Source organism: Choloepus didactylus, chromosome X (genome assembly GCF_015220235.1).
Source record: "Choloepus didactylus isolate mChoDid1 chromosome X, mChoDid1.pri, whole genome shotgun sequence".
Classification (NCBI taxonomy): domain Eukaryota; kingdom Metazoa; phylum Chordata; class Mammalia; order Pilosa; family Megalonychidae; genus Choloepus; species Choloepus didactylus.
Genome location: NC_051334.1, coordinates 127,261,789 through 127,276,688, shown reverse-complemented (window position 1 = coordinate 127,276,688; position 14,900 = coordinate 127,261,789). Strand labels below are relative to the sequence as shown.

The following is a 14,900-nucleotide window of genomic DNA, read 5'->3' as shown; positions in this document are numbered from 1 at the left end:
CTGTAATCCATGTTACATACTGATGGTTTTGTAATCTTCCCTGAATGTAGCCCAAAGACTTTGGAGGGCTCCTCAACATATACAAATAATTTCTAAACTCCATGTGACCCTAAAAGCCAATTAACTTTCAAAATTTAGCCTAAGCTAATTTTCCAAACTTTTCTTCCTATGCAACTTCTGCATACTACATTTTAGGCACATCAGTCTATTACCCATTCCCATTTTCTCTGCCTAGTATGCGCTTTATTACTGCCTGTATCTCAAGTCCTTTCAGTTCTTCAAAGATCAGTTCAAAACACATTTCTTCCATACAATTATCCCAGATTTTCCTAGTTGGAATTCAACATCCTTTTCCTTATATTTTTCTTTCTTTTTTTTAATGGTAAAGATTTGAAAATTTATTCAAAACAGTATGATCTGAGGGGTTTGTAGTGGCTGCATCTCCCAATCAGAGGGTACAGAGTAGAGTGTTCTAGAAGGTTCTAGGGACATAATAGGCAAGAGGTCAAGTATGGAAACTACTGCATTTACATTTAAGCTAGAGAGTTTAGCTTCTGAATTTATTTAAAGCCATAGACTCAGTTTAGCTTTAACCTAGACAGGAAGTGAAAGGCATTTTACAGGTCCAAGAGGCAGCAAGAAATAAGGTAACAGATAATATGTCAAAGCTGGAACAAGGGTCAGGACGCATCTGGCTATCAGCGTTGTCCTTGACTGCTAAAAAAGCCAACCTTTTTGTTCCTCTGGATCGTCAGGATACCAAGTTCAGAAGTTATACAAATGGATTTCCAAAAGGATCCCTATATACATTAGGAGCTGCGGGTTGAGGAGACACAGGGATTTGTGGTGAAGAACTGAAAGAACCTTTAGAGAAAGGGTTCTCAAATGCATTGTCAGCAGATTTGGTAACTGGCAGGGCACCTTGTCTTGGAGCTGGCTTTGGTGGTTCATTGATTTTGCTCAACAACTGATTAGCATCAAAGTCATCATGGTCTGCATTATCTTTAGGAATGCCAACTTTGCTGTGAAAATAACTGGAGAAAGCACTGGAAGTCCCAGAGAAAGTCTGCTCTCCCTTCCTTGCAGGTACAGGAGGCTGCCGCAGTTGTAAGTCCTTAAACATTTCTTTTACTCCCTTAATGTCTTTATCCCCTAGTGGGTCTAAGGCAGTGAAGGCATCTTTGGAGATGTCCTGGGCAGCAGCAGTTCTGGGAGATGGCTGAGGAGGAGCGACCAGAGGAGAAGGGAGCATAAAAGAGGATTGGGCTGGCACAGGAGCTGGAAAGATATTGCTCTGAAAAGGATTCCCTAAGGAGGTTGTTGAGGGCCAAGCGTTAGCTGCCACAGATGCTAAACGGCCCCAAACAGCAGGGGCTGGAGGGGAAGTTGAGGCTGCAAAGGATGAAGGCTGGTTCCAACCTGGAACAGCTGGTCTTGTGCCAAAAATAAGCAACTGACCAAATCCTAAAGGGACCATTGAAGGGGACTGACTGAAGACTAAGGATGGTGGGGGGTTCCATGGTCCTGCCTGAGGGGGTGTAACTGGTACACCACCTAGACCCATTAGGGGCCCTAGTGGGACAGAAACACTTATTTTGAAGAGATACAGAGGGTTGGTCTGTTGGGTTGCAGGTTGTCCTGTAGGTGACATCTGGCCTGGAGATTCTGAGATGGGAGGAGCAAAAAGGTCTGATGGGAGCAAGTCATTGACTGAAGATGTTGGACTATTTAGGTCAGGAGGTGTAGACATGTCCCCAAACAAATCCATCTGGTCAATACCCAATTTCAATTTGGTAGTTTGGTCATCAAGAGTCAAGAGGTTCTCACTCCCATTCCCTACTGCTTTGTTGGCTTCTTCAGTCTTTTTCTTTTCTTCTTCTTTTTTCTTTACATTGTAGATAACTTGAAAAAGATCTTTAAGATCAATGACCAATGGCTTGACCTGCTGCCCTGTTTTTATGGCAAAAAACTGGTGTTGGCCTTCTCTTCCATATACATAACTGAATGCCCGGTTGTTTGTCACATCACAAGCAATGAAAGAAATTTTATTCACTGGATGTTCATATTCTATTACCCCAGTTTTCTCATCAATTAATTTTATCCCAGATAGCGAAATGTTGACCCAGAGCTTTTGTTTGTGTTGTCCTTGAGACCGAGCAGCTGCCGCCATTCCCTTTAGTTTCATCATAGAATCTTGGCTCATTTTATCCTCTCTTGCATCTGGCACATCATCAATGCCAATTAGCTTGGCTTTGTATTTCACACCATCACCTTTAAACCTGGCCAAAAGATACTCATCTGTCTTTTCAGAGCCTTTCTTCTTTTTCTTCTTCAATGGGGCTTTTGGTGCAGCCTGTTGGTCAGGCTGACCGTTGGTTGTACTTGTCTCTACTTCGTTCAACATGGCAAGAAATCAGGCAGCAAACCCTGGCTTTAGTGGAGACTTAGTAATACCAGGTGATTTCCAGTGGAGAAGTCTCAAATGAACATAACCTACAGACACATGCTAGCTAGCGCCTCTGTGATATGAGCATGACTTTCCTGTCCCCGGAGCCTCCAGGCTGCAGCCTCCCTATACTTTCATAGCATATTTTTAGCTCTATTGTAGCATATAGCCTAGGATTGGTTTATATTAAATTAATTTATATATATTTCCTTAATGACTAGACTGTGAGCCCTTTGTATATTACACTATATGAATTGTAGGGCCTGGGCAAAAGCAGATTACTGAAAGATACAGATCAAACTGAATACTGAATTTAATATTATAAATGCAGCTATGTTTTACCAGATCTGGGAGGAATATCATCAGTTTATTAGCTTTGGATTTATTGCTTACTAACTAATTAACTGAGGACTAGTAAAAGCCAAAGTTACACCAATGTCTCACCGACTAATGAATGGCTGGATGCTCTGCCCCTTCAGGGGCTCCATGCTCATTGGCATGGGCTCTGGGGTGGACAGCCAGTAAGAATAGTCATTTCTTGAAGCAAAATTGCAAACATTATTGATGTTGCAGAACATAAAAGGCATGGTACTGAAGCGACGAAGGCAGCTGCCAGCTGTCCCTAGGAAGAAATGGAGAGAAAAACTTGAAAGATTGTCTCATAATGATATGTTAGTTTCTTCTAGAACACTAATGAACAACTTTGCAAAGAGCAATTTGCCCATATTGCTTAGATAATAAATACATTTTATTTCTTCAATTCTAAGATGCACCTATACTCATATTTTAACATTTCTAAAATCAGGATGTATCTTTCAATTTATGTGGATATTTATTGTAGTAAGTTATTATATATTCCCCAGAGCTGGTTTTAAACTGGTGCTGAATCTTATAAATAATGGTGTCTTCAATTGAAGAATATTAGTAATTTACTGTAGGCAAGTAAAGGGCACACACTGAATCCTTACAATATCATATTGCTATCTCCTATTCCAGGTTGCCTCCTCTTCTTCTGAGATACCCTCGGTATGTTTATTGTGTGAATTTGCAATCTCTTTAAGCCTACAGACAACAGTGTGCTAACATGCACAGCAACCAAGGACAGGTTTGGAGGTGAATGAGTGAGTAAAAAGGAGAAGAAAAATAAATGACTAACAGAAGGATATGAGGGAAAAACAAAGAACTAGTTTGAATTTCAGAGTTAGTAGAAACAATAGAGGTTATCGCTACCAATACACTCACATAAAAATGAGAAAAAATGATGTACTCCCTCACATGTTTTTAACTTGACATCTAAAATTCTTCATCAGAAGTATAAATTGATACTGTGTCAGATATTAAGATATTGGTTATTGTTACTCAGCTCAAAACCCATCCTTCTATTCTCTACTTTGTAATACTGGGCCTGAGATTTTGCATATAACATTCCATACCTTGCCATTTGTCATTTCTGGTGTTTTGTAAATAACGATAGTTGAAACCAAACTTTTATATCACTCTTAAATGCATCTAATATAATGATTTGAAATCTAACAACCATTAAAAAACACATCAATTTGTCTTTAACAGTTGAACATTTTACATTTTTTTTGCATTTCAAAATTATATTTCCATTGTCTCACACAGTTTTATTTAATATATTTTATATCCTATTTCTCTGAAGCAAAAATTTAACATGACAGAAATCTTTTCTGTGATTACAAGGCTTTACATGTTAAATACTTTAAATTGAACCAAGTCATGACAAAATATTTTAATTCCTAACTGATCAAAATAGATACTATAAAATTTGATAATTATTACACATAAAAAAGTAAACTTTATTGAAATGCATTTCATAATTAAGATGGATTAGAGGTGAGTTACAGAACTTCAGTTAATGGAGAGCTTAACAAAATCATTATTTTGAATTGTCCCTTTGAATTTGTCTGCTAGAGGTTTTCAAACTTCAAGGCAATGTGCCGTAGTGTGATTCTTTTATACGGGGGAGAATGGGTGATAGTCAAAGAGGATGTGGGAAAGGAAAACACTCAAAGCATATTCACAGGCAGATCCACTTTAGGAGAAAAGTATATATGAAAGTTAAGGATTTGAAAATTGATTCTCTTAAACAATTCCTTTGTACCTCTTGGAAATTCTTCGTGCATCTGATGGGGTATGCTTACCTGAAAATGATGATGACTTATACAAAAGGATTGGGATAGACCTAAGAATCTTTTCAAACACTCCCCAGGTTGAAATCATTGATTTAGTTGAAGTTAAGCATTTTGCAGAAAGAAAACTGGCTCAGAAAGAAGTGACTACATCAGGATCACGTAAGAGTGAATGATATTATGGCATAATCAAGACAGGGATGGATTTAGAATGAGTGGGAGCTGGATTCAAGTCTTATCTCCATCACTTATTTAACTTTATGGCTTTGAATAAGTCACTTTACCTCTTGGCTAGTTTTTTTGAATGTAAAATGAAAAAAAAAAAAACCCCACTTGTCCTATATCTCTCTTGATCGTAATTGTGAAAATCAAATTAGATAATGGATGTTACAATAGTTTGTACAATAAAAAGTAATCGAATGAGCCCTCTACCACGGGATTTGCCCTTCAGAAGACTGTTGCTGCAAAGGAGAGGCTAGGCCTCCCTATAACTGTGCCTAAGAGCCTCCTCCCGAGTGCCTCTTTGTTGCTCAGATGTGGCCCTCTCTCCCTACCTAAGCCAACTTGAAAGGTGAAATCACTGCCCTCCCCACTACGTGGGATCAGACACCCAGGGTAGTGAATCTCCCTGGCAACGTGGAATATGACTCCTGGGGAGGAATGTAGACCCGGCATCGTGGGATGGAGAACATCTTCTTGACCAAAAGGGGGATGTGAAAGGAAATGAAATAAGCTTCAGGGGCAGAGAGATTCCAAAAGGAGCCGAGAGGTCACTCTGGTGGGCACTCTTAGGCACAATATAGACAACCCTTTTTAGGTTCTAATGAATTGGGGTAGCTGGTGGTGGATACCTGAAACTATCAAACTACAACCCAGAACCCATGAATCTTGAAGACAATTGTATAAAAATGTGGCTTATGAGGGGGGACAGTGGGATTGGGGGGGCCATGGGGATCACACTCCCCTTTGTCTAGTTTGTGGATGGATGAGTGGAAAGGTGGGGGAAGGAAACAAACAAACAAACAGACAAGGGCGCCCAGTGTTCTTTTTTACTTTAGTTGCTCTTTTTCACTTTAATTATTATTCTGGTTATTTTTGTGTGTGTGGTAATGAGGGTGTCGGGGATTGATTTTGGTGATGAATGTACAACTATGTAATGGTACTGTGAACAATTGAATGTACGGTTTGTTTTGTATGACTGCGTGGTATGTGAATATATCTCAATAAAATGAATATTAAAAAAAAAGGTGAAAAAAAAAGTAATCTAAAAAGGAAACTAAAGTCACTGCCCAATTAGGCACAGAGCTGGAAATACCTTTGTTTCAGAAAGAAGAGAAAAGGAAGAGGTACATAAAAGGAAATCCTGAAATGATAAGATCAGGGGTATTTCCTTGTATTTAAGCTGCAGGTTGTCCACAACAATGCAGAGCTTTGCGTTTCAGTCTCCAAATTATTGAAGAGAGAGTGATCCTATGTACTCCCAATGCCTCCTACACCCTAAATGATAAGGTTTCAATAGACTAATAGTTTTCAGCATGTTTTTTTTTCCCACAGCCAGAAGAGTTTTAGTATTTAATCAGTCTCCTCTAGCCTTTTTTTTACATACCATAATCCTTCCACTAATTCAACACAGACTCTATATTTACTCTCTCAGATGATTGCTTCTTTAACATCAAACCTGCCACTATTCTTTACTTTGTCATCAAAATATCTCCAATTTAATCCTTGTGTGAGCCCTAGCAGAGCCCTTACAATCCAGAACCACTTTTATCATGGGCTTCCTGTGTCTGGGGCCCACAGTGTACCACAGAGTCAGGGCCAGTTTGTAGACTCCAAGTACGAATGCATACTCTGATTATTCTTGATTGACTAAATATACATGCATTCTGAAAAGTTATACTGAAATACATGATAGCAAATCATATTTTTTCTTTGTATTATATTTTTGAATTTCATAGTGCTCAAAAACTTCTAATGGTTCCAATTGACCTTATGGGTATAAGACTGACAATAAAGAGACAATGGACTAAAAAGAAGAAGAATTTTATGGGAGAAAGACTAGTGAAAATTATCTAAACAATAAGAGTATTTTCATAGTGATGATTTGTCAGTCGTGAAATTAGAATAGAAAAGGTATAACAAAAGAAAGCACAAAAAGAAAGGTATCAGAGGAAAGATAAAAAGGAGAAAAAGAAAATAAGAGAAAGAGAAAAGAGGAGTGTAGAAGAAGGAGAAGAGTGATGGACAAACTCCTACTTTATTTGGCTTCATAGAATAACCTGTGACCATTGGCTTCCACGTAAGTGGGTGTGCCTACTCCAGTGGGCAGAACTAGCTGGCAGGTGTGGTGGTGTGCCCTGGGAACAGAGGAGACCCCTGGGAGTCTCTGCTACTGGACAACTGTTTCACAAGACAGCCTCAAGGAGGACTCTCACATTAGAGATCCCAAAAACTGAGAGACCAGACTAGCTTCTTAAATGTTTATATGGAGGCAAAGAGGGTAATGACTTTTAAAATAGGCAGCCCCAGGTCAAAATTGGGGATTCCAACATCCAAATTCAAAATTCCAGGAAAAAATCCCTTTTAGTTTTTGGTAACTTTAAGAGGAATATCAGTACAGAATCTTCAAATCTTGGATATGGAAGAGGTTCTTGAGAGTCATACAGTCCAGCCTTATCCCATCAACCAAACTGCTCATCCCAATAAAGATGCATGGGTGCATGTTAAATGAAGTGGATTTTGTAAAGAAATATGGTGCTTTGTATAGCTTGAGAGTACTCTGAAAATACTTTATAAAGCCAAGGTGGTTATTTTAGGAATTATAAACTAGCATAATTAAGCTCTCACTTTACTTTCTTTCATCTAAGAATCAAGATTCTCTTCAGACCTCATCTTTCAACTTGATGAAGACCAGTGTCACAGAAGAGGAAACTATCTCCCGAGTTATAAACACTGCCCTCTCAGGCAGCTGCTATACTGTAGAGAGCCCATGGAATCTGTTTCTTTTATAACTAAGCTAACCAAAAGTAAACGGGGCGCTTTCCAACACCTTTTGCTTTAGGCCAAGAATTGTACCTCACATAAGTTAATTAATGCTTTTAACCTAAGGTTAAATAATAGTCATTAAAAAATCAAAGTGATTAATATTCATTAAAAAATCAAAATGATATGCTAAGTTGCCCTTGACGCGGTCTTCAATTTGGAAACCCCAAAAGAATAGAGAGATGTATTCTTTGGCCAAGGTTACTCTAGAACCCAACAGGATTTTCAAAACAAAAACAAAATGCATAGTAAGAAATAAGATGCCAATGATCTCACCCAAGTCTTGACCGTGGGCTCTTTTATTTCCCTGCACATACAGGAGAGAAAAGCCTTCATAGATTTGAACAGTTCCCTGTGGGCACTGTGGTGCATCTGTTGTCTGGCTGTGGCGTGTGATGAGGAATCCATGGGCAACAGATGAGGTTCCAGGGGGACCTGGGGGACCTTGCAGTCCTTCTGGCCCAGGGGGACCATCCAAACCACGAGTACCTATAACCATGGAATCATCAGAATGAAAGATTAAGTGAGCTCTGATCCACTATTACGGTATTATCAAAACATTATGACCTCATTAAATTAGCTAATTTATTTAATATTTACAGAGTGTCTAGGTATCGTCAGATATAATGGGTCCAGAGATAAATAAGATACAGTCCCTGCTGTCAAAGAGATTTAAATTTTCTTTCTTCTAGAACTGAAGACATTAAGCACTAAATAAATACTGGGTGAATGGAACCTTAGATGGGAAGAAGTGACGTTCATTTGGGGAGCCTGTGTGCTATCTAGTCTTTTGTTGTACTAAAGACTTCCAAGTCCCATGAACAAATTTCAGGCTGCTGTTTTATTCATCTAGGAAAAAGGAAGGGTGTGGTTATCATCAGTCTGGCAGCTTCACTGCTGAAAAACATTTTCCTGTGAATCTGTCCGGGGAATTATTTTCAGGCATACCTTTTTGTTTAGAGAATAGACAGGGAATTCTGAGGAACCCTTTTCAAAATGTCTATTTTCAATCTAACACTGGTTTCCTTTTCTCAATTAGCCTCTTAACTTGAGTCCATTAAAAATTTTTCTTTAAAACAGGACTTAGGCCACTGGATATATAGATTTGCATTTTTAAGAAACTTTACATAAATTCCTGTATGTGATAAAGATGACACTAACTTGTTTCTTCTCTAGAAACAGAGTTAAGGAAATGGCAGGGTATTGGTTCTAGGCAGGCCCTATGTATTACCACTCTGCCTTCCTGCCACTGATACTTTTTGCCAATACATTTTTTAATGTTTATACTATTGATCTAGAGTTGGTAACATATACTAACAATCTACTTAGTTTACAATCTACCATTTTTATTTTAGCAATCGTAATTTAGTATATTTTTTATTACAAGTTGGCACAATATTTTTGGAAGTAGGTTGAATACAGATTGGAAATCTAGTAGACATTAGATTTCTTATTATCAAGAGCACCTATTAATGAGTGACCTCAAAAATCTGCATATCAATTTGTCATCTCAGCATGAGTCCCTTAGTCTCTTCACCATGACTCTCATTAAAAGTCTATGGGGACTACTTAAATATTTCAGTTATACTTTGTTATATTTTATGAGGGAAATTATATCCTATTGTGATATTTTCAAATGTTGGAAGGATTCACAAGAGTTTCAAGGTAGTTAAGAGAATTAAAGCAATATATCGAAAATCAGCTAAAAAGGTAAGTCCAGCGAGTACCTGGAAAACCCCCCACTGTGAGGAAGCGCTGGCTTTTCCAGTGTTCTAAGAATATACATAAAAACAACCTTTCTATGCTTCTCTTCTAGTTGCAAACCTCCTTGTATGTGCCTTCCTCTTTTTCACCAGCTCTAGATTCACCAGCTAGTAGCCCTTTCTGGATAGGAGGCTGAGGAGGCTATATGTTCAGATATCTCCCACACTTAAAGATCAACATTAGTGGCACTGTTTTACTTGTCTCACCTGGCTGGCCTGGTAGACCTGGGTCTCCTTTGAGCCCTCCTGCACCATCAAAGCCAGGGAGTCCATTGCGTCCAGGATCTCCTGGAGAGCCAGTTGGACCTACAGGAAAAAGAAATGGGGATTTCAAATGTGGGTAGAATAAATTTCACCACCAGATAGATCTAGAAAACTTAACCTGAATTCATAACCTAGTCTTGTCTTGAGTGCAGATAAATGAAGGACTATCTCAAGCCAAGGACAGAAGAAGGATTTAACTTTAGTTTTAGTTTTAAACATTCCATTTGACTGTGAGGAAATTCCCTCAATACAGTAATTGTGCTCCCTTTGCCTTCAGGACCTGACAGGAGCTCAGGGCCCAACTATTGTTTTTATCCTACCATAGGTAAGGCTGTAACAGCCTGGTATACTTTATTTAAGGAAAGACTGCCACCACATCATTAAAAAGGGAGAACGACAAATTGGTTTCCAGCTTACTTTTATAAGCAAAGTTGGCTGCAAGCATGGATTCAAATTGCCAACTAGACAGGATTTAGTTTGCAAGTTATGAGACCTCATAATGGGAAAATGATGGCCCACAAAATCAGAACCTCAATCTTTCTGGTGGCTAGGGTAAAGAAAGCACCATATTGTAAATGCATATTCATTTCATTGCAGAGGTTTTTTTATTTTTTTTATTAGAGAAGTTGTGGGTTTACAGAGCAAAATGCTTAAATACATAAAATACATGCATAAAATACAGGATTCCCATATACTACCTTATTATTAAGACTTTGCACTGTTGTGGAACATTTGTTACAACTAATGAAAGCATATTTTTATACTGGTACTAACTATAGTACGTGATTTTCTCTAGGGCTCACTGTTTGTATAGTGTAGTTCCATGGATTTTTTTTTTTTAATTTATTCTGTTACCATATATGCAATCTAACATTTACCCTTCTAATCACATTCATATATATATTTCAATGCTGTGAATTATGTTCACAAAGTTGTGCAACCATCACCATCATCCATTACCAAAACATTTCCATCATTCCAAATAGGAACCCTGTACATTTTAAGCCTTAACATCCCATTCCCTAGCCCCATCTTGTCCCCTGGTAACCTATATTCTAGATTCTGACTCTATGAGTATGCTTTTCTGATTATTTTATATAAGTGAGATCATACGATATTTATCCTTCTGTGTCTGGCTTATTTCACTCAACATGATGTCTTCAAAGTTCATCCATGTTGTCAAATGTATCAGGACTCCATTCCTTTTTATGGCTGAATAATATTGCATTGTGTGCTTATACCACATTTTGTTTGTCAATTTATCTGTTGATGAACATGAGTTGCTTCCATCTTTGGCAATTGTGAATAATACAAACATGAACATCAGTGTGAAAATATCTGTTGGAGTCCCTGCTTTCAATTCTTTGGAGTATATACCTAGTTGTGGGATTGCCAGGTCATAAGGTAGGTCTATACTAAGCTTTTTGAGGAAGCACCAATCTGTCTTTCACAGCAGCTGCACCATTTTACATTGCCACCAGCAATGAATGAGTGTTCCTATTACTCTGTATCCTCTCCAACATTTTAATTTTCTACTTTTTAATCGCAGCCATTTTAATGGGTGTGAAATAGTATCTCATTGTGGTTTTGATTTGAATTTCCCTGATGGCTAATGATGTTCAAATATTTTCATGTGCTTTCTGACCATTTGTATATCTTCTTTGGAGAGATGTCTATTCAAGTCTTTTGCCCATTTTTAAATTGGGTCGTTTGTCTTTTTGTTGTTAAGTTGAAGGATTTCTTTATATATTCTGGATATTAAACCTTTATCGGATATGTGGTTTCCAAATATGTTCTTCCATTGTGTAAGTTGTTTTACTTTCATGATAAAGTCCTCTGAGGCCCAAAGTTTTTAATTTTGATGAGGTCCCATTTACCGATTTTTTCTTTTGTTGTTTGTGCTTTGGGTGTAAAGTCTAAGAAACCATTGCCTAGCACAATGTCCTGAAGATGCTTTCCTCCCTTTTCTTTTAGGAGTTTAATAGTTCCGGGTCTTGTACATAGGTTTTTGATCTGTTTCAAGTTGGTTTTCATAAAAGAGTGAGGTACGGGTCCTCCATATTATTGCAAATGGAGATCCAGTTTTCCCAGGACAATTTGTTGAAGAGACTATTTCTAATTGAGTGGACTTTGCTTCCTTGTCAACAACCAGTTGGCCATAAATGTCAGGGTGGATTTCTGAACTCTCAATTTGATTCCACTGTGCCAGTAGCATGTTGTTTTGATTACTGTGACTTTTTAACAAGTTTAAGATTGGGAAGTGTGAGTCCTCTAACTTCATTCTTCTTTTTCAAGATGGCTTTGGCTATTTGGTGCCCCTTACCCTTCTATATAAATTTGATAATTGGCTTTTCCATTTCTGCAAAGAGGATTATTGTAATTTCAATAGGGATTGCATTAAATCTATAAATTGCTTTCAGTAGGATAGACATCTTAACAATATTTAGTCTTCCAATTCATTCACACAGCATGTGCTTACATTTATTTAGATCTTCTTTGACTTCTTTTAGCAATGTTTTGTAGTTTTCTGTGAACAAGTCCTTTATGTGTTTGGTTAGATTTATTCCTAGATATTTGATTCTTTTAGTTGCTATTGTAAATGTAATTTTTCTACTGATTTCTTCTTCAGATTGTTCAGTGCTTGTGTATAGAAACACTACTGATTTTGGGGTGCTGATCTTGAACCCTGCTTTGCTGAATTAATTTATTAGCCCTAAGAGTTTTGTTGTGTGGGTTCTTCAGGATTTTCTATATATATGATCATATATGCAAATAGGGAAAGCTTTAATTCTTCTTTTCTGATTTTGATGACTTTTATTTCCTTTTCTTGCTTAATTGCTCTGGCAAGAACTTCCAGTACAACCGTGGTGACAATGGGCATTCTTGTCTTGCACTTGATCTTAGGGGGAAAGCTTTCAGTCTTTAACATTTAGTAGTATGTTAGTTGTGGATTTTTCATATATGCTTTTTATCATGTTGAAGGAGTTTCCCTCTATTCCTAGAGTTCTAAGTATTTTTTATCAAGAAGGGGTGCTGAGTTTTGTCAAATGCCTTTTCTGCATCAATTGAGATGATCATGTTGTTTTTCCTTCATTGTGTTAATGTGGTGCATTATATTAACTGATTTTCTTATGTTAAACCACCCATGCATACCATGACTAAATCCCTACATTGTGTATATTTCTTTTAATATACTATTGGATTCAGTTTGCTAGTATTTTTGTTGAGGATTTTTGTGCCTATAATCATAAAAGATTAGTCTGTAATTTTCTTTTTTTGTGTTATCTTTATATGGCTTTGGTATGAGGGTGATATTGGACTCAGAGAATGAATTAGGGAGTGTTCCCTCATCTTCAAGTTTTCTGGAAGAGTTTGAGCAGAATTGGATCATTACAGAGTTTTCAACAACATTAACCTACTCATTCAAATTAGAATAGCCAGAGGAACCAGAAGAAATTGGATTGGTCCTAAGAGAAATTAGGACATAAGAAATTAGCATTTTCAAGAAAAAAAAAAAAGGAAATGGGACCTGTGATGGTATGATACTCTACTAGCTGCTGAGACTCCTATTGTCAGAGACAAACCCTGGCATGTGAAACGAGAATGAGGGAAATATTCTCAAATAGATAAGACCTCAAAAGATGATCTGCAAAGATACCTGGTAACCCTTGAGGTCCTGGTAGTCCTGGTGGGCCTTTTAATCCAGGCTGGCCAGGGAGCCCTGGAGAACCAGCATCTCCTTTGATTACAATACTCTGTCCTGAAGGACCAGGTAATCCAGGAGGACCTAAGAGGCAAGATACAAATTTGAAGGTTGGGAACAGAAAGGTCAGAAGGAATGGATGTCAACATCTTTTAAAGTCAGACTAACAATCAGTGTGAGAGAAATAAGTAAAATGTGTTGGACTGTTGTAATATCCATCAGAAATCTGTTTGGGAAATCTGTACCATTATCTCACCCAGAAGATGAAAAACATAAATAATTTTCTTATGGTCAATGGAAAAACTAGGCATATCTTCCCTATTTTCAAGCACTAAAGAATTATTCAATTACTAGTAAATCTAATTCATTACAGATATGCAAGCACTGGTGTCAGGGGAAGGCGATTTTATTCCTTGACAAATCCACTGAGATTCTAATATCATTTACATTTCTTGTTTGTTGTGCTTATCAAGGGTCTCACTGAACAAGCAGGAGAATTTAGCAGATGGACTATTTCACAGTTTACAGGAAACCTCTTATAAGCCTCTTAACAAAAAGAACTGTTTTCATATAAAAATAAGCAAACATCCATATGTGACCTGCTCTTGTGATCAGTTTAATTGAATACGGAAAAATTAGTATAGAAACCAATAAAAATTTCAATGAATCACTGTAATGGTTAATTTCCTGTGTCAACTTGGCCAGGTTATGGTGTACAGTTGTTTGGTCAATGAAGCATTGATCTGATTATTACTGTGATGGCATTTCCTGCATTTAAATCATCAGTCAGTTGATTGCATCTATGACTGAAGACATCTACAATCAGTAAGGGAGATTGCCTTCAGCAGTGAGAGGAGTTTCCTCATTCAGTCAGCCAGAGGCCTTAAAGGGAGAACGGAGGATTTCAGCAGTTAGAAGAATTTCTATCTCTATCTCAGCCAGCCAGTTTCTCCTGGGGAATTCGACTTCACTTTCAATGAGTTTCCAAATTATGGCCTGCCCTAAGGAATTCAGACTTGCCAATCCCCAGGGTCATGTGAGCCAATTCCTATAAAAAAAATCTCTCTCTCTCTCTCTCTCTCTCTCTCTCTCTGTGTGTGTGTGTGTGTGTGTGTGTGTGTGTGTTGGTTCTGTTTCTCTGGAAAACCCTAATACAAGCATTCTGGTTTATCCTGCATCTATCTTAAATTAAAAAGGCCTGCTATCAATATCACATTAATAAAATAAAAAAAGTCTGAGAAATTAGTAAATAGAGGAAGAATTGTCTATTTCTTCTCAGTTTTTGGGGACTTAGACTCTGATAGGCGGGTAGAAAGACAGAATGGAAACTTCCAAATGCTTCAATGAGTTTAAGAAATAAGTCTTACTAGTTCCGGAAATAAGTCTTACCTGGGGAGCCAGTAAGTCCTGGTTCTCCCTCAGGGCCAGTTAAACCAGGTGCTCCACTGGGTCCTTTCATACCTGCAAAGAAGGTACACACAATTGCCCAATAAGCAACAGGGCCAAGCCTTTACCCAGCCAAATTAGAA

The 14,900-nt window shown here is 37.8% G+C and overlaps 2 protein-coding genes across 5 annotated transcripts in view; both read right to left on the bottom strand.

Annotated features, from left to right (window-relative positions):
- The window catches only part of COL4A5 (collagen type IV alpha 5 chain), a 414,777-nt gene that overhangs the window by 3,854 nt on the left and 396,023 nt on the right, over positions 1 to 14,900 (bottom strand). For all 4 annotated transcript variants that reach the window (XM_037821236.1, XM_037821237.1, XM_037821239.1 and 1 more), the window contains 5 exons: positions 14,761 to 14,832; positions 13,327 to 13,455; positions 9,612 to 9,710; positions 7,918 to 8,130; positions 2,891 to 3,068 (listed from right to left, as the gene is read on the bottom strand). In XM_037821236.1, coding sequence (XP_037677164.1) covers positions 2,891 to 3,068; positions 7,918 to 8,130; positions 9,612 to 9,710; positions 13,327 to 13,455; positions 14,761 to 14,832 — 691 coding nt within the window. The remainder of the gene's footprint in view (positions 1 to 2,890; positions 3,069 to 7,917; positions 8,131 to 9,611; positions 9,711 to 13,326; positions 13,456 to 14,760; positions 14,833 to 14,900) is intronic.
- On the bottom strand, positions 384 to 2,416 carry LOC119522689 (disabled homolog 2-like). Its single transcript, XM_037821242.1, has one exon. It carries the CDS (start codon positions 2,402 to 2,404, stop codon positions 773 to 775), a length of 1,632 nt encoding a protein of 543 aa, XP_037677170.1. The 5' UTR covers positions 2,405 to 2,416; the 3' UTR covers positions 384 to 772.